General features: G+C 41.2%; 2 protein-coding genes across 6 annotated transcripts in view; both read right to left on the bottom strand.

The window, feature by feature from the left end:
* sephs1 (selenophosphate synthetase 1) overlaps window positions 1–11139 on the bottom strand; it is a 51626-nt gene extending 40487 nt beyond the window's left edge. For 2 of the 3 annotated variants that reach the window (XM_069909645.1, XM_069909647.1), the window contains exon 1: window positions 10207–11077. In XM_069909645.1, coding sequence (XP_069765746.1) covers window positions 10207–10399 — 193 coding nt within the window. In that variant the 5' untranslated portion in view covers window positions 10400–11077. Of the gene's footprint in view, window positions 1–10206 lie in introns of all 3 variants that reach the window. The other variant, XM_069909646.1, reaches the window with a different exon arrangement.
* Window positions 11140–15187: 4048 nt separating this feature from the next.
* bend7 (BEN domain containing 7) overlaps window positions 15188–19988 on the bottom strand; it is a 31288-nt gene continuing 26487 nt past the window's right edge. For all 3 annotated transcript variants that reach the window (XM_069909643.1, XM_069909642.1, XM_069909644.1), the window contains 4 exons: window positions 19243–19468; window positions 18410–18529; window positions 17356–17412; window positions 15188–15806 (listed from right to left, as the gene is read on the bottom strand). In XM_069909643.1, the coding sequence (XP_069765744.1) occupies window positions 15733–15806; window positions 17356–17412; window positions 18410–18529; window positions 19243–19468 (477 nt within the window). In that variant the 3' untranslated portion in view covers window positions 15188–15732. The remainder of the gene's footprint in view (window positions 15807–17355; window positions 17413–18409; window positions 18530–19242; window positions 19469–19988) is intronic.

Raw genomic sequence — 19988 nt, 5'->3', positions numbered from 1 at the left:
AACACAAGGTTACACATGATACAATACAATTGGTTACACAGATTATACATCACGCCCCAAAAGTTAAATAAATGGGATCCAACATTATCAGATAGATGTTTTTGCTATAAGATGGAAACTGGAACAACAGTACATGCAATTTGGGCATGTGAGAAAGTGAAAGAGTTTTGGGAAGATCTAAATCAGGTATTAAATAAAAATCACAAAAAAAAAACAACATACCAAAAAAATCCAGAGATCTTTCTTCTAAGTAATATTAGAAGTAAAGAATTAGGCTTCAAACTGGATGAAATGCAAAAAAGATTTATTATGATAGCCTTAGCTGTAGCCAAAAAAATGTATAATGTCAACTTGGAAATCAGAAGAGAGCCTGAGAGTACACCAATGGTACATGGAAATGAATAAATTATTCCATTGGAAAAAATAACACAATTTTTTAAAAAGTCATATTATTTGAACAAATTTGGGAACTGTACATGAATAACTGTACACGGACCTCCCCCCTAAAAAGATAAGACAAAATGACTTGATCCAGTGTGCAAAAGTAGAACACACAATTTTCTTGTTTATTTTCACTGTGTTATGACATTGTTTAATGGTTTTATTGTATGTATATGTTGAACATTAAATGGGTTTGGAGGGGGGTGGGAAGGTAGGGGGGGGGTAAAAAGGGGAGAAAATGCCACTGTGTATATTTAAGAGGGAAATCTTCGTCTGCATTTTGATTGATATGGTCTCAGTGTGAAAAATAAAAAATAAATAAAAAAATCACTGCCAAATTTCAGATTCTCTCCTCCCCTTGCTGTAACTTGAACAATAATCTAGATGTGCAACGACTAATCATTTCATATTTTATAATGTCTACATTTCAACAATTTAACAAATATTTTTGAACTTTGCAAGACTTCATTTTCTCATTTGGAAATATCACCGTCTGATAGTTTTCCTCTACCAATGGTATTTTTTCAGAAATATACTTAATTTATTGCTGAAGAAAATGCTTCTAACATAGAAACACAAAGAATACATTATTTCATTACAGCAAACTACATATGTAATACTCATTGAAAGGTCATGCATCCTGGGAATGACTTTAGGAAATTCATTCACCCAATTTGACCTTGAACTTCTCATGAAGATCAAAAAAGATTCCCAATCTATTCTAGTCAAAAAACATACACTTTTAAAGGAGAATGGAGAGGAAAGGAATGAAGTTTGTAATCTCATTCAAAGCAATTGATCCAATACTCTATTGCATGTGAACTTCTGAACACTGGGAATTTTCAAGCAACACATTCCTACTATAACATGTTTAAAACCATCAACATATGTTGCCCAAAATTATAATTGAACCATTTAACACCAGGTATCATTCCACCAATGGAAGGAACTGCAACATGGGAATATCTTAAAATGGTAAAATCATATATAAACAACTACATGTAGCACACGTCATAATATCTTCAATTAATGGAGTTAATAAAGTCAGTTCACTATTACATTTGCTTCCTTATTTATTCTGTCTACTGGAGGGGTGCTTTCTAAACTTAAAATTTATGGTGGTCACACTCTTTAAAAAATATTTATTTGCAAAAATTCCACTGTCAAAATATTGCATGAATAATTTTGATGTATTTGAATATATCAATTTGAATATAATTTTGGCTAACATCATAAAGTTGAAGGCTATACCCAGAGCAGACAGGGGGCACTCATGGCATAATCAACATCAAACCACAACACAGATTTAATATTCCACTAAGTCTCAGTATGCACCACAACAGTGTGGTAGACGTGGATGGACATCAGCCACCAAAGTTGGAAGGTTTAAAATAGCCAGCTAATGCACTCCTATTCATTTTGCATGCAGAAGTTCAGTTTATCTACCAATACAAATCTATTTCAGGGCAAACAAAAGTGTATTTTGTATGCATGGAATCTTGAATAAATGTAATCTTGGATGCTGGAGTTTAACCATGTTGGCTTAATGCAAATTATTCAGATCATATTCTTTAAGGGATTCAATGAAATTTTAATACTTTTAAAACCCTATCAGTGAACATTAAAGAATGAAATTTAACTTGGATATTAAAATATAAAATTCTAAAACCACAAAATAATATCTTTGGGTCAATTTATGAAATTATCCATTGCTTGATATCTTTTCATGTCAATTTTATATAATTTCCAAACATGGAACATTACATTTCATTCAGGAATTCTAAAGTCTGCTTCAAAAAAGTCAAAGGTAGACATGAGATTCTTCAATGTAAGTAGGTGATAAATAACCAAACTGCTGTATGTTTTTCTTCCTGTTAAACATTACTTTTAAAGACAATGAGCAAAACAATCAATTCTCCATTTACTAAAAACACGCAAGTACAGTAATAAATAAAAAGCCCAAAAATCCTCAAGGAACCATGACATAGCTGTAACTCCATGAGAACAAAGAGAACAATTAATTTCAAAAACTTTGAAAAAGGATAAAATTATGAAAATCTATCAGAATAGGCAGGAAACTCAAGACTTCTAAAAAAGTTATACAGTTTATATTATTTTCAGACACAACTGCTACAGAAATAGATCATCCTTAAACCATGATCATTCTTCTTTGGTTTGGCTTCACGGACGAAGATTTATGGAGGGGTAATGTCCACGTCAGCTGCAGGCTCGTTTGTGGCTGACAAGTCAGACACGGTTGCAGCGGTTTCAGGGGAAAATTGGTGGGTTGGGGTTGGGTGTTAAGTTTTTCCTCCTTTGTCTTTTGTCAGTGAGGTGGGCTCTGCGGTCTTCTTCAAAGGAGGTTGCTGCCCGCCGAACTGTGAGATGCCAAGATGCACGGTTTGAGGCGAGATCAGCCCATTGGCGGTGGTCAATGGGGCAGGAATCAAGAGATTTCTTTAGGCAGTCTTGTACCTCTTCTTTGGCGCACCTCTGTCACGGTGGCCAGTGGAGAGCTCGCCATAGAACACAATCTTGGGAAGGCGATGGACCTCCATTCTGGAGACGTGACCTGCCCAGCACAGTTGAATCTTTAGCAGCGTGGATTCGATGCTGTCGGCCTCTGCCATCTCGAGTACTTCGATGTTGGAGATGAAGTCGCTCCAATGAATGTTGAGGATGGAGCGGAGACAACGCTGGTGGAAGCCTTCTAGGAGCCGTAGGTGATGCCGGTTGAGGACTCATGATTCGGAGCCGAACAGGAGTGTGGGTATGACAACGGCTCTGTATACGCTAATCTTTGTGAGGTTTTTCAGTTGGTTGTTTTTCCAGACTCTTTTGTGTAGTCTTCCAAAGGCACTATTTGCCTTGGCGAGTCTGTTGTCTATCTCGTTGTCGATCCTTGCATCCGATGAAATGGTGCAGCCGAGATAGGTAAACTGGTTGACCATGATCATTAACAATTGTACAACTAAAATGAAGGACACAGGCAGTACGGATAGCGTAGCAGTCGGTGCAACACTATTACAGCGCCAGCGACCAGAGTTCGAATATGGCCCTGTTGAGAAGGAGTTTAGATATTCTCCCCATGTCTGCTCTGGTTTTCTATCTTTCAAAAACATAGGAGGGTTTTAAGTTAATTGGGACTAAAATGGCCTGTTACTGCACTGTATGTCTAAAGTACAGGTTAAAAATCACAACACCCAATAAATTTGAAAAGTGCATGTATTTGAATTTGAAAAGTGCATGTATTCGAATTCGAAAAGTGCATGTATTTGAGGGTTACAGGACAAGATTAAAAACAGGGAGGAAGAAGAGGGATTTGGAAAAACAAGAGGAAGAATACAAAATCCCAAGGTAGCTCCATTAGCACAAGGTAGATGAACAAACAGGCCTTGGTGTAAACTATAACCATGAGAGGTCAAAACTAAGGCAGCAAGCAAAGACTGCTGGAACAGTGATCAAAAAGTAGCAAAGAGTTTCAGTTACAGATGAACAGAGGCATGGGCAAAACCCATTCATATAATCTTTAGAATGGCAAAGATACAAGACCCAAAGCTCATCTTGAGGTCAAATATTGCACCATGGTGGCAAATAGTATGGTTCAACAGGAACCTGCTGCAATTATTAAATTTATTAATACAGTTTCCCTGAATTACTCCAAGATTTCAGAGAGGCATAAATTTTGCATAATTAAGAACAACCAGCGTTTAAATTAACTATTCAAAGCCACTTCCTAAATGAATTGTTCCAACAAGTTTACAGAATTAACTGCTTAGAGCGATCTGACAGAACCTGTTCCCATTTGAATAACGGCTGACCGAGAGCAATCTATCAAGATTACTGCAAAAGCAATAGACTTCATATCTCAGTATCAAGCCGTGACTTTCTCTTTGAACTTGAGCAAAAGTTCCTCTTTCCTTGTGAGCCCCAGACTGATAAATTTGTATGTGATTATTGAACCTCATGCATATAGAAAACAGATGTCAAACAAACCCTCTAGACATTGCCTTATCTGTATGCAAGATGTGAAATTTTACCAACAATACTGGTACCTGTAGCTAATTTATGTCAATCATATACATTTCTTAAGAAAGAACACATTAATTAGTATTAGCCAGGAACTGTAACAAATACTTCAAATGAATTCAAATAGATTCTTAGCAACTCGTAAGAGATCCACTGCCAAAATACGACATAAATACGGTGCCATTCACTGTGATCTTTGAATGAGATTTGACGACAAGGTGACATCAATATCCTTCATTCCCACTAGCATGTCTTAATAAATGCGTTTTGTATGCGCTATTTTCTGTTTTCGATGGCATGGACTATCACACTGCCATAGAGGATGAAGTTGTTGGCTGTGAAAAGGATTGGAGAGTACTAAAGTAGTGTAAATAATGTAGTTGACAGGAATAAAAATCTGATCCAGTGCCAGATATCGTGATGCCAATTTACGTGCTGCAAGGTTACCCACCTGTAAAATGCAAACACAAAAATGACATTGCACACGAAGAAAACACAAGTCTAGACATCACCCGTGACGGAACAGACCTCAATGATAGTTACTCGGTAACACCATTGCTCCAAAATCTTTCCACTTTGCAGACCCATTCTGCCCTGCTGTAAAATAAAAATGCTCTATTTGCAGCATTTTTGTTTTAATTTTAAATTTGGGGATGATACTGGACTCAAGAGTGAATGTGTGCTGTGTTATGGGGCAGAATGAATCTTGGTGGGGGTGGGGAGATGGAAACCTGAGATAACAGAGCAGGAATTTTTTAAAAACTGGCAATGATTGGAATAATACACAAGTTGTGTATCAATGAATAAGAGTCGACAACAATAGTATGGTTAAACATCATAAAGCTGTAAACAGTGGGAAATTTAGCACACATCTTTTAGAACGATGCTATGAATCAGTCACTTTGAGAAGGTGTGGTATCTGATTGGAATTCTTTCTCCAAAAAGCCGAGTATTGCCCAGCATTTTTTAAAAAATTAGATCTACAGTAGTTCACTTTATGAAAGATTCAAACATAGGACACAAGAAAAATGGGCATGGAATTAGGAAGTATCAACAAGTTCAATATTTTTTGAAAACACCTACTCAAACCTTTACTTTTTTAAAAAAGGGCAAGGCAGAGAGTTAACATCAGAACCAGAAAAAAAGTTGGTTAATTAGTGGGCATAGGGTCAATTAAGCAGGTAATGTGGATACTTGATCAAGTTATCCTTGACTAACATGTTAATTTTATCAATTTCAGATGTAATTTTTTACAAATGACTGTCATTAATCAAAAAAAAATGAACAAAGTAATCTATTTCACCAAATGCTAATTCCACCATTTAACTAGATCTTGGCTGATTTACAACTTCATATATGTCAGGTGATTTATTTTAATTACCATTAAATTGCTATTTGAGAACACTCTAAACTTCTAATACCATATACACCCAAAAATATTTCAAAACCCTACTCCTGAAAGATCTGGAACTAATTTTGACTCTGTTCCATTGTCTCAAATTCCCCAAGCAGCATTGGAAAACTGTCTCATCTACCCTAACATTCTGAGAGTCAGTCTGACAGCATGGAAAGCAGTCCCACAGGCCTACGTTGACCATGATAAACAATGTGCCCTCCTGAATTATTCGCACTTGACCGTATCAAGTCCATAGTCTTCCAATCGATGTAGTTATCCAAGTGAAAGGAAGCTAAAAGACATGCTAAATTAACTTAAGATCATCCCATAAGCCAACCACCCCAAATGAAGACCTGTCCCTTCACATTCCCACCCCTCTAAATCCCACCTCCTCACCTTAGTTATGCCCCCTCATCTTAAATTCTCTTATTCTAGTAAACAATTGCCACTCTTTAAAATCCTTATTGGACATGGATAAAGTACAGACTTCAATAAAATTCTACCCCCACCCCCCCCACCACAAACCCTCAACATCCCATGCTCCAAAGAAAATTTTCCTGACCCTGACAACGACTTTGTAAACCTCTTCGACTTTATATCTTTCAATGGCTAGATTATCAAAACAACACCCAATATTCTGTCTGGTCTCACCAATGTCTTGTACCACTTTAACATGACATCCCACTAGTTGCATTCAAATTCTCCCAAATGCTTCTTTCACAACTCCATCTACCTATTTCCATTTTTAAAGAGCTGCGTACATGCACCTTTAGATCCATCTACTCCACAACATTTTTTAAGAGCAATGAAATCAACAGAGCAAATCCTGTCCTGCTTTGATTTACCCAAATGCAGCTCCTCATACTTATTAGAGTGGAGCTGCATTTGTTTTTACCCATCCTCAGCATTATTATGACCTATATGCATGGAGTCCCATATAAAGACCATAAGATGTAGGAGCAGAATTAAGTTGTTTGGCCCATTGAGTTTGCGCATTTTCCTCTCAATTGCATTCTCCCCATGTCCTTCGACACCCTTCCTAACCAAACCCATAAAACCCGATACAAGTTTCACATCTTTGTTGTGTCTTTTAATGTCATGTGTAGCTGTGGTTAGTTAAGTGTTAAATGTTGAGGGTGTGAGAGGAAAGAGCTTAACTCTGCAGAAAACTTTGTATAAAATTGACATTTGTAAATTGTAGTCAATGCTGATACTGTTAACATTGACACTAATAATGTCGATAATTGAGTTTAAGTTTGGAAAATCATAAATAAAATATTCAAAAACCTATCAACCTCTACTTTAAATATACTCTACAGCTGCCTGTGGCAACAGATTCCATAGATTCACCAGAGAAACTTATCTCCATTTCAAAAGGACGTCCTTTTATTCTAAGGCTGTGCCCTCTTGTCCTAGACTCTCCCACCAATGGAAACATATTCTCCACATATATCCAGCCCTATCAATAAGCTTCAATGAAATCCCCCATATCCTTCTAAACTCCAGCAAATACAGGCTCAGAGGTATCAAATTCTCCTTGGAGATCAATCCTCTCATCTTCAAGATCATTATAGTAAACCTCCTCTGTACTGTCCCCAACGCTAGCAGATCCTTCCAGATACAGAGCTCAAAACTGCTCACGATGTTCTAAGTGTGATCTGACTAACTTCTAAAAGCCACAGCATTACATCTTTTTATTTTAGTCCTCTCAAAATGAATACTACACAAGTTCCCAAAGCTTGAGAGAAATACAAAAAAGGGGTTTCCATTCAGTGCATTTCAACTCAAGTCTAGTTTCCCACCTCAAGAGATACAAGGGAAAAGTAGAATGTAGCTGTAGAAACAGCCACTAAGATGTGATGTTTCGATCCATCAATGCATGGGGACACAGCATGGAAGGAGACCCTCTAGGCCAAATCTTTTTCTTGCACTATTTTTATTTATTTCGTAAGGTGGTTTATACAAATGTTTGCCCTGTGACGCTGCTACAAATTTTGTTTCATGTTCATGAGAATAAATTCCACTAAACAAAATGTCAATTTCTTTGGCTTGGCTTCGCGGACGAAGATTTATGGAGGGGGTAAAAAGTCCACGTCAGCTGCAGGCTCGTTTGTGGCTGACCAGTCCGATGCGGGACAGGCAGACACGATTGCAACGGTTGCAAGGGAAAATTGGTTGGTTGGGGTTGGGTGTTGGGTTTTTCCTCCTTTGCCTTTTGTCAGTGAGGTGGGCTCTGCGGTCTTCTTCCAAGGAGGCTGCTGCCCGCCAAACTGTGAGGCGCCAAGATGCACGGTTTGAGGCGTTATCAGCCCACTGGCGGTGGTCAATGTGGCAGGCACCAAGAGATTTCTTTAGGCAGTCCTTGTACCTTTTCTTTGGTGCACCTCTGTCACGGTGGCCAGTGGAGAGCTCGCCATATAATACGATCTTGGGAAGGCGATGGTCCTCCATTCTGGAGACGTGACCCATCCAGCGCAGCTGGATCTTCAGCAGCGTGGACTCGATGCTGTCGACCTCTGCCATCTCGAGTACCTCGACGTTAGGGGTGTGAGCGCTCCAATGGATGTTGAGGATGGAGCGGAGACAACGCTGGTGGAAGCGTTCTAGGAGCCGTAGGTGGTGCCGGTAGAGGACCCATGATTCGGAGCCGAACAGGAGTGTGGGTATGACAACGGCTCTGTATACGCTTATCTTTGTGAGGTTTTTCAGTTGGTTGTTTTTCCAGACTCTTTTGTGTAGTCTTCCAAAGGCGCTATTTGCCTTGGCGAGTCTGTTGTCTATCTCATTGTCGATCCTTGCATCTGATGAAATGGTGCAGCCGAGATAGGTAAAATGTCAATTTAAACCAATCCTATTTGCAGGTGTTTGGTCAACTTTGATGTTAGGTACAGACTAGAGCTCCAAAATTTATTTAAAATACAAATCCCCAAATCATTAAAAAGGTACATCATTTACTTTCCACACTCCAAAAATAGAATTATCACTGATTGACAAAAAGACGTAAACAGAATGTTTTATAAAAAAAAATAAATAAAATGCAAAAGTTCTTAAAGGAGTCCCTGATTGAGTTGGTTGTTGAGGTGTTTGATGATGGAGGGGGGAGCAACCTTGTTATTTGGGGCAGAACACATTTGATGCAGAAACTCGGAGTTCTGCATACACTTCTATAACATAACGGCAAATTTATTTGTATGGTAACAACACTCAGCAAATGCAAACTTCAAAGGAATGTTTAAAGGGCAGAACAAATTACTTCAGTGACTGAAATACACAGGTCGGTCTGGTCTCTTAATTAAAGTGAGCCCGTTCCCAGCCGGAAGGCACGTTTCCAATGAGGTTGACAACAGTTTGGTTGGGGGGGGTGGGGGGTGGAAAGAAGAGCTCCAACCTCAGAGCCACACACACATACACACACACGGGGAGGGGAGAGGAGGGGAGGGGGGGTAAGGGGAAAAGTGAGAGAGAGAGAGATTATAGGGATACAGCAGGACTTGGAGAAGAAAGCGTTGCCACCTGTGTTTACACGTTTGGGGGGGGGGAAATAGATAGAAGGCAGAGCTCCTCCCAGAACCACATTTGGGGGGAGGGGGGGGCAGAAGGCAGAGCTCCTCCAGAACCACATACAGTTGGGGTGGGGGGGGGGCAGAAGGCAGAGCTCCTCCCAGAACCACATACAGTGTGGGGGGGGGGGAGGCAGAAGGCAGAGCTCCTCCCAGAACCACATACAGTTGGGGTGGGGGGGGGGCAGAAGGCAGAGCTCCTCCCAGAACCACATACAGTTGGGGTGGGGGGGGGGCAGAAGGCAGAGCTCCTCCCAGAACCACATACAGTTGGGGTGGGGGGGCCAGAAGGCAGAGCTCCTCCCAGAACCACATACAGTTGGGGGAGGAGGAGCAGAAGGGAGAGCTCCTCCCAGAACCACATACAGTGGGGGGGGGGCAGAAGGCAGAGCTCCTCCCAGAACCACATACAGTTGGGGTGGGGGGGCAGAAGGGAGAGCTCCTCCCAGAACCACATACAGTGGGGGGGGGGGCAGAAGGCAGAGCTCCTCCCAGAACCACATACAGTTGGGGGAGGAGGAGCAGAAGGGAGAGCTCCTCCCAGAACCACATACAGTGGGGGGGGGGGGGAGAAGGTGATATGCAGCAGCAGGTTTTGGAGGGGAAGGCAGAGAGACACGTTGCCTGCTGGGTTTACGCCGGTCGGGGGGGGGGGGGTGAATCCGAGCTCCAGCCCCTGAGCCGCACAGTGAGGGGGTGGGAGGGAAAGGAGACACGTTTCCAATGCGGTTTACACCGGGGAGGGGGGGGGGGGGGGGTGGGGGGAGGAGGCGGACTCACCCAGCCGGGGCATGACGGCGCCGAGGAACTGCTCGTCCTCCTGGTAGTGGTTGTCGTGCAGGGCCTCCAGCAGCTTGTGCAGGACATCCTGCGGCACCTTGCAGCCCGTGCCCTTCAGCTCGGCGAAGCGGCTCAGCCGAAAGTGCTTATCCAGCTCGTAGGTCTCGGGGTTGAAGGTCTCCCTCACCGACATGGTCGGACCCGGCCTCCCCCTCCGGCCCCCGGCCCGGCCCCGGGCTCTGGCGACAGGCGGCTCGGACCCTACTGCCGGCGCCCCCGGACCTGCATCAGCGGCAAGGAGAGAGGCGGCGGGTCTGCTCGCTGGCGCCGCTTCGTCCCCTTTAAAACGGTCGCCGTTTAACTCGATTAACCCTCGATGGGGCCGCTCGCCGCCTTCCCTTCGTCCCGCGCGCGCCTCGGCACCCAGCGGAAAGCCTCCCACAACCCCCCGCGCGGCGGGAGCGCGCGCCGGCGCTTCGGCGCATGCGAGGTGGCCGGGAGGAAGACGAGCTGCAGACGCCGCGATTGAAGATCCCAACAACCGCGATGCTGGAGAATCTCCGCGGGGGCTAAGGAGTCGACTCGAGGGCTCGAGCGCTTCGTCGGGGGCGCGGGGGGACGACACCGCGCATGCGTCGCCGGTCCTCCCGCTCGCGTTCGCAGGTGCGGTGGGGCCGGAGCGCCGGGCAGGTGGCCAGTGCGCAGGCGCGGAGCCGGCGCTGGGGGAGTTGGCGCGCTCACGGGTTGGGGGAGCCCCTCGCCGTCCCCCCCCTTCGAGCTGCCGGGACACTTCACCGTCCGAACTGGCTACGAAGTCGACACCAGCGGCGAGGACGGCGCTGAGATCCTCTCCTCCCCTCCTCCTGGGCGCTCACCCGCGGCCGGTTCCACCGCCATTCACGGGTGCAGCGGGGCGCGGCTCCTTTAAACGCTGCCAAATGGCGCCTTTTATTCCTGCCCTGCGCCTTTAAGCGGCCATGGCAAAAGGGAATTAAAGGGATTTTCTTGGAGGCGGCGCCCAAGCCCCCAGCGCCGCATGGGAGGCCGTTAGTGTCGGCTCATTCAAAGTCTGAACAGAATCTTAAGGGGACCATGGCCAGAAACAGGGTTGTTTCTGCCTTCTGCCCCCCCCCCCACTCCCCCACTTATTAAGTGGGTGTCCAAATGGCCCACTGAATCAATGAAAGGGGACTTAGGAAGGATATGCCAGCTTTGGAGGTGCTCCAGATTACTGAATCTTGAGACTATGACCTCCCCCATCAATGGGAGCAACTTACCTACCTCCATCTTTATGCCATTCATAATTTTGTTTCTATAAGATCCCCTCTCATTCTTCTAAATTCTGGCGAGTACAGTTCCAGACAACCCCATCTATGGAATCAACCTGGTGAACCACGTCCATCACATGAAGAACATCCTCAACTTCACTTCAGGGACTTCTGCAAGTGCAATATGAAAGCCTTAAAAATCAACAGTGCTGGGAGGATACAGCAGACGACTGCAACAAATGGCAAGGTACTCTTCATCAACACTTTGAGCAAGGTGAAAGAATGATCTTGAGTCAGTTTGAGGAGCGGAGAGCTAAGCAAAGAACACAGCGGACAACAATTCAATGATGCCCTACATTTGTAGCAACTGTGGCAGAGCCACAGTTGACGCTGCTGAACAAAGCAGTGACTACCAGAGGTGCAATACCCATGATTGATCATGACTGACGGAGGCCAAGAAGGAAAGGGATTGGAGGGGTCTGGGGCTAATGCAGGCAAGTGGGACTAAAGCAAAAGGGCACTGTTTGGCATGGCCTGCTTCTGTGCTGTAGGACTCTTGTGAGTTTATGGTGTCAAAACAGATGCAACTTTTTATAGTATTGCAACAGTATCATTTCAATTATTCAATGATTTTAGGGTTCTTTGTGAAATATATTCTGGACATTTTAATATGCAGAGAATAGCTGTATTTTCTGTAGCAAGCTATTGAAGCAGTATAATTTCAAGGAATTTTTCATGCAATTTATTAGCAGAGTTGGTACTGTAAGATATCAAGATAGTCGGATTAACTTCAGCAGGCCTGGTCAACCTCCAACATTGGACCATTTGGACCTGTGGAGTATGTGAGAATCCAGGTGAAAGAAGAGACTGGAAAAAAAATCAGCTTCTTCCATGTGCAACTCTAGTGAGCAATTATCAGAACATGCACCAGATGCAGTTTGTGAAAAGATCAAAACGCTAAAGGCCAAGTTTTACCATTGTTAAGAATGGACTGGTGTAAAATCCAGCTGGTTTCTATTTTGCAACAAATGCCAAAACTACCAAGTCAATATGGTCAAAACTACTGTAAACCCACAGCAAAACATACAGAGACCTACTAGTACTGCTGTAATACCGCTTCTGTTCATGCACATACAGTTATAGATTAGACCATTGGAAGAGAATGCATTTACAAGCATACCCTGTATAACACGGCTAATATGTTCCAAGCAAGTTCAGTGTTGTGGAAAGCCACACGGTTAAAAGCACTGGCACAGTGCACTTTAATGTAATATGTACCAATCCTATCATCATTTATTCTTCTACCATGAACTCTTATACAAACATCTGGATAAAATATTTACAAGAAATATATAAAACTGAAATATGACAGATCTCTATTGGCAGTAAGTGGAGATTGGACAAATATTCTCTTCAATAAACAATGTTCCAGCTCCCCCACCGGTCTCTGCCAAACTCCACCCGCAACGCTCATCATGTGTGATCTATCAGGTGAGGAGGGGGTGGGGTTGAAGGTGGTCTTGGGGCCGTGGAGATGCAGAGCCAGGTGATTGTCGAACATCCGTCTTCGGCTTGGGACGGGGACTGCCTGGGACGGGGACTGCGACCAGCTGCTCAGGACGGGGACCCACTGGATGGGATGGGAATTTGCACATTTTCCTTGAATATATGTAAATAATTTTCTATGTAGTCATTTTTGAATTGACTAAATTACATGCTGAAAGAGTGACTAACCAACCTGAAATCATACCAAAATAGGCACAAGGTCAATTATGTCACTAATATCACAAGATGCAAAGAGAAATAAAAATTAGGCTATTCACTATTTGTATCTTCAACCTAGTGAAGAAATGCAGAAATTATATATATTTTTTTTAAAATCGAATCAAAGATGGAATGAAAGTACATGGACTGGCTGCGTTATATCAAAACCGTGTTATACAGGGTATGCCTGTACATCAAAGGTAGAGGTTTAGCCAGAGAGATGCATGCTGAATCTATTCGATGTATTTCTTCCCTATTGAAATGGCAAAACACTCTCTGTTGAAAAAGCAGCCAAAGCAATATTGTGATAGCAAATAGCATGACTGAAACGACACTTGTTAATTAATAAAGAAAGAAATAAGACAATAATAACAATTGCAGCAACTTTTATTATAAAGATGAATACAAGTCTCACATATTAAAACAACTGTAACTGACAATATATTACAGTACTTTTTGATCCAGGTTTAACTAATTTCACAATTACTAATAAAAATCCAATTTATTTACATTCCTCAATAATTTATAAAATGAGGACTTAAAAAATTATTCAATCTTACAAATTAATAACAATTAGTAAATAAGCTTCTAAAAACAATTACAGTAGAAATTATCTTTTGTTAATTGCACAATTATTTTCCTGAACAAGTGGCTAGTAAAATTGATCTGTAAAGCAAGTCCTCTCTCTAACAGCATCTGCATCATTGCAGATCACCAACGTTACCCTCCAGTGAAAAGCACCGGTTTTTAAAATTTTGCTGATAACTAAAAGGAGCTGGATTGAATATTATCTTGGGGTCAGTAGTAATTGCATAATACTGTCTGCTATTCAAATTTCACATTTATCGCCGTTTCTTCAATTAAAAATCACTAAAAAATACACAGAAATGACAATTAAAAAGAGTAAATTTATGCTGGAAAAAAAGTGTCCTTTTAAACGATTACATGATCTGGATAACTAGTAAAGATAAAATAATACTCCTCTCATGATGTGGGACTGCTGGGGCACAGAAGTGGAGTAGATTTACCTTTGAATGCCTGCTCCATCAGACAATGAATTCCACCTGACTGCTTTTTCTTCATCTTCCATTATACCTTTGGTTATCAAATATCTAATAAAATTATTTGTAGAAGAGAATTCCAAATTTATCTCACACTTTGCCTGTAATTAGATTTTACCACTTAGCTCCAATCTCTCCAACCAGTGGAAGTAGTTTCACTCTACCTCAAACAGATCTCCATAATATCTTGAACACTGAGAATAATGCAGTCCTGCTTTGTGAGATGTGTCTGCCATTTAACTTATGGTATCCATATGTTAAATCTATGCCACACCCCAACAAAGCCAATATACCCTCAGTGGTAACCTCCATGTATGGTCTAACCAGGGATTTATAGAGATGTTGCAAAATAGCTACCATCTGCATTCAATCCTCTAGTCTAGAGCTAGTGCTCAGCCTTCCATTATTTCTGAATCCTTCCATATTAGTTTGATGACAACTGGCAAGGAATTTACCCACTAAAACTGTGATACACTTGACAAAGCAAGTCATACAGCAAAACCCCAAGACCCAACTCATCCATGCTGAGCAAGTTGGCATTCTAGAATTCATACATCTGTCTAAATATTCTTTAAATGTCAAAAGCATACCCACTCTGTGGCTTCCTCTGGTTGCTCCTTTCAGATACAGACCACCTTGAGTGGAAAAGGTTGCCTCAGATCTCTCTGAAAACTCTCCCCTTCAACCTGCACATGCAGAGTTGTCTGGCCTGGGAATGACACAGTGAGCATGAACTTTATGCATGTCCCTTATGATTTTATATGTCGACAAGATCACCCATCAGCCTTCTTCACTCTAGGGAATGAATACCTAGCCCATTGAACCTCTCCCTATTGCTGAACCCATCTAGACCTGGCAACATCCTGGGGAATACAGACACTGATAGAATTTACAGAGACAAGGCAGCAGGGCAAAGAGTTCCATGATTTTCACCTTGTATTTTAAATCAGTACAAAAGCAATAGATGAAGAACAACTCAGTATCTTCTATTTCACACTTAACCTCCAAATCAGAACTGCAGAGAAGTTTGGGGAATAATTAAACTATGCAACTTGAATGCCATATTTCAAGAAGAGGTGTTTTGTACAATTTTCTAATTATAATAAGCTTGTCGCTGAGCTTTATTCCATGTTCTGTACTATTATATGACAGTAAAGGAATCTGGAGTCCAGAGAAAACCTGTGCTCATTTTGCAATGTTCTTAGCATTTGCGATAGCAGTACAATATTTCAGGAATATACACATCTGTCAAAAATTTATGATGGTTAACTAGAGTGTTAAGTGAATAAAAGATTAAAATGAGAACATCACATTGGTGTAGCAGATGCCTTGATGAACGAGACTGAAAGAAATGAATATGAATGTAAAGAATTGCCTTTGATCCAGCCTCCTCATGGGTTGGGTTCCAACAGGAAAGAACAGCTGTCCAAATATCACATTTGAACTGTACGTACTGGTTCTGAAGTGTTCCATATGTCACTTGTGCTGGCTGCAGTACTGCTCTCCCCTAAAACAACCATAAATTTCAGAGTTATTAGTTACCATTTGAAAGAAAATTTTAGCTCATCTTTAGCTTAAAAAAGGCAATTGACAACATTTTAGAAAGGCATCTTGGAACAAGAAAAGCCATGAATTTCTAGGAATTTTAAGACCTGTTTAAGTCCTTCAAAAGGATAATGTAACTCAAAGAGCAATTATGATGCAGAATACCTTACTGAGTCTTGAATTAATGATACAGAATTCATGATATATGCTCATATCTGGAGTGCTTGTTCTAATTCTCTGCACTGTCTGAAATCTGAAGTAGCACTTTTCAATTCTTGACCTCTCTATACTTAGTCAGAGACACAGGAACAGAGTTCAGAGTCTGCTTATTTTATTCTCTCTGTTTTACTCTCTGTAGAATCCACTGACCTTTCCTGAAATGGTGTCTAATATGTGACCCAACAGCTATCTGAGGACATCAACCATTTTACGCACCTTAGGAGACAACCCTACAGGACGCTGACCATAACCTCGGACAAGCGAGGGGCTCAGTGGTTGAAGAACCCACACAAGCTGCTGGCGACTTGCGGTCAAAGGACCCACATAGGCCTCACGGTCGATGGACCCACATAGGCTGCAGGCTACTGGAGACTGACATGGGAACCAGGTATCAGAACTGGGATTCGAGTTGGGGCTGAGGACAAGAAGGGCTCCCAAAGGTCCTCAGGCACAGACGGCTTCCTGATTGTGATGGAGATTTGAATCTGGACTTCACGTTGTCGATGGTTTGAACAGGAGCCTGTGCGGCTGCAGAGGCCACAGAATCATTGGAATCGAATCCATGAACACTCAGTGACTCACTTTTGTTTCTCTTTCTCTTACTGTAAGGGGCACCAGACAATACTAATGGCAAATCTTAATCTTCCTTATGGAAGCTGAAAGGAAAAGTTGTGTAATATTACATTTTTTGTTTTATTACATGACAATAAAAGAATCTTAAATATCTCCTCACAAGGTGCATACACAGCTATTTGGCAGCACAGGCTTATTAGTGATTCAGAGATGTATATCTGTCCTTCCCTTTTCTGTACCCAGTGCAATGTGGTCGTCTCTTAACTGCCCCCTAACATAACTGACACAGGCCATTCAGTTACGTATATGGAATTTGTTCAGTGGGTTCAGAGCAAGAATTGTGGCAGATGTTAACCCAGGACTCAACATCAGATTTCTTATTATCGCTTACATTAAAAATTTTACTATGGATCAAAATAACCCAACAAAGAGAAATTATATTATTTTAAATATTTCAATCGGTCTCTTCAACTCCTGGGAAATGTGTGTTTCCATTAGTGCCCAGTATGCAGAGCAGAAAAATAAATGAATCTATATTCAACAAGGAAACTAAAATGGACTTGTATGATTGAGTCTCATGTGTCAGCAGGTTATTATTTTATTTGGAAAATGCTAGACCCCTTTATAGTTTTTGTTAAAACTTTAAGAATATATAATTTATAATGTAATAAATTTGAACATCTGAGACACATTGTTCGAAAAATTCACCAAGACTTTACCGGTACTTAGAATGAAACTGGTTCCCATTTTCCCACTGGATTCAAATGACTCGAGAACTGGAAATATAAAAACAATTAGTTAGTATCAAAATAAAAAGGTTAACACCAAATTCCAAGTTAGAAATGATTAACTGAATCAAATTAAGTTGTGCAAGCTATTCAACATTAAAACTTGCTTTTCCCTCATACAAAAGCAAAGCGATACCAAAAAAAGACAGGAAATTTGTGATTAATACCAGAAATACTCAAAGATCCATGCAGCATCTTTGAGAGAAAGTGTCAATAATTTTTTTTAAGGAATTGGAAAGTTAAGAGTTGTATCAAATTTTAAACAAGTTCAGAGGAAGAACCAACAGAAGAGAACAAAATGGAAGGAGAGGCAGGATATATTAAATAAGGAGATGACGTGCAAGGAAAGATGAAGAAATTGAGCTGGTGGAAGTGGGAAAAGCAGAGCAGCTGGGCCAGTTCTGCAGCTGCCATCCTCTCTTCAGTGACTGCAGTGCGTGCTGTCCACTGGGGATTCCTGAGCAAGTTCAGCAAGTAGATGCCATGGCAAACTTCCCTCACACAGGTCATCAGTATGCACAGAGGTCATGTGATCACTGATGATGCTAACATGAAAGCCACACCAGCACCCCGTCCAATAGTTCATTCTTCAACTTGCCAATCAAATTTGTACATAAAGGTGTTCTGTGAGAATAAATACTGAACTGATTTCAAGAAGAAAATATTTAATTGACTGGGATCTTAGAAACAGAATGAAATATTGCAAGATGATCTAAAACACCTGACAAAGAAACACAGAACCCTGAAAAATTAGTATTACTGCATTAGAATTGAAAAGTAAACACAGAATGAGTTCAATGATGTGACCAGCTAGAATTATGTTTCCAAAGGAATTTCCCCTGCAGATTTTCTGGAGAGACAAGAGCAAAGATGATACTGCTGCTACGTATCATATTCCACAATGTTTAAAAGTATGCGGATAACACTCCTTGTATTAATAGCACATCTTCAGTTACTCTTGAGGTTACAGAGTACATTTACTCACCAGAACCTCTTTTTAAGCGCTTTCTTGCCAGCTTAATTTGATCTTGGAGAATCTGTATCCAATCCTTTGGTCCCGGAACTCTGTCGATTTGATTTAATGTGCAGTACTTTTCTGTAAAAACTTAAATTTTAAATTTTACATCAGTTCAAAGTCTCAAGTTTGTGGTCGAATTTATAGACCATTATTGATTTGAGAAATTGAGAAAAATCTACAGTAAAACCCATGGTATCCAGCACCTATAGGGATTGGTATATGCCGCATAAGTGAATTTTACGGTTGTTTGAGATAATGTGTTGCATAATTGGCGAACTGACCGCTAAGGGGCACCAATTTTAAACATTTGTAATTTTTTTTACCTACCGGTATTTCCACATTTCTTTTTGTTGGTTGAAAAACTGAGATTTTACTGTACTAATGTAAACCTTACACCCCAACTCTATAACTAGTCTAGTTTTAGAGTCCCCTTCTCTGGGAAAAAGACTGTCTTTATCTCTGTATCTAACCAGTATCTCCATGCAGTTCAAGTCCTCCTGTCCCGGTAACATCCTTTCCAGCTTAATTTCACCCTTCCGAGATTGGGGTGACCAGAACTCCACATTTTGCTTTTGTACAAGAAATTCAGCATCCTACTGATTAGTATAATTGAAATAACACCTATGGTAGGATTTTACAGCCTATTAAAGGGGCTCCACTAGATTTGCCTACTTGGCAATATACCGCACCCAAAAGGGACATCTGTGAAGCAATCGTTCACCAATGTAACCTCTTCACGCGAATTGTAAGGAACAAAGATCTTTAGTATAAACAAAGCAAGATTTCTTTTTCAGAATTACCTTTTATTGCTCCCACAATATTTTGATCCAGACCTTTCCTGTTGTCATTGGCTCCTCGTTTTCTTTTTCCATTTGGGAGCGAGTTCGCCAGGGTCCGATCATCAAAAAATGCAGAGACAAGTTTCCGGAAAAGCAGACTTCCTGTGCGGGAATAATTGAGTAATATGGATTCGAGCTGCGACTTGGGGATGAGCACGTCATATCCATCTGCGAGTCGGACTTCAGGCTGTTGGAAGAGAATGGGATTTTATCTGGTCGTTATTTTGTTTTCCCTCGATCTTCCCTCGTCATTCTCAAAATCACTGACACATAATATCAAAAACACAAGGAGACATTCTGTGAAGATATTTTAAAAAGTCCCTGCATCCTGTTATATTCAAGTGAAATTTGTAACACTGATTTGAAACTCCATTTCTATCCATTCCTTTAAATGTAAATGATAATCACTTCAAATTTGAGTTTTAAGTTTGCATGTCACAAAATATTAGTCCAAAGAAGAGTTCTTCTGCGAGCAGACTAACATAATCTCTAACATTATATGCACCCAAATAGAAACCAAATTTACAAAGTACTGGATTACAATGAAAAGGAAGATCAGTCAACACCAAGCATAAAAGCACAGTTGTAGGGTTTATTCAGGAGCCTTAAGGCACCAAGAAAGAACCTGTCATTAAGTCTTATTTTGTTCATTAAGATGTTTATCCAAGGAAATGTTCAAATGCTAATCTCTGAACTCCTATTGATCC

Source organism: Narcine bancroftii, chromosome 13, assembly GCF_036971445.1.
Source record: "Narcine bancroftii isolate sNarBan1 chromosome 13, sNarBan1.hap1, whole genome shotgun sequence".
In the NCBI taxonomy this organism is placed as follows: domain Eukaryota; kingdom Metazoa; phylum Chordata; class Chondrichthyes; order Torpediniformes; family Narcinidae; genus Narcine; species Narcine bancroftii.
This window is presented reverse-complemented; position numbering and strand designations above follow the sequence as displayed.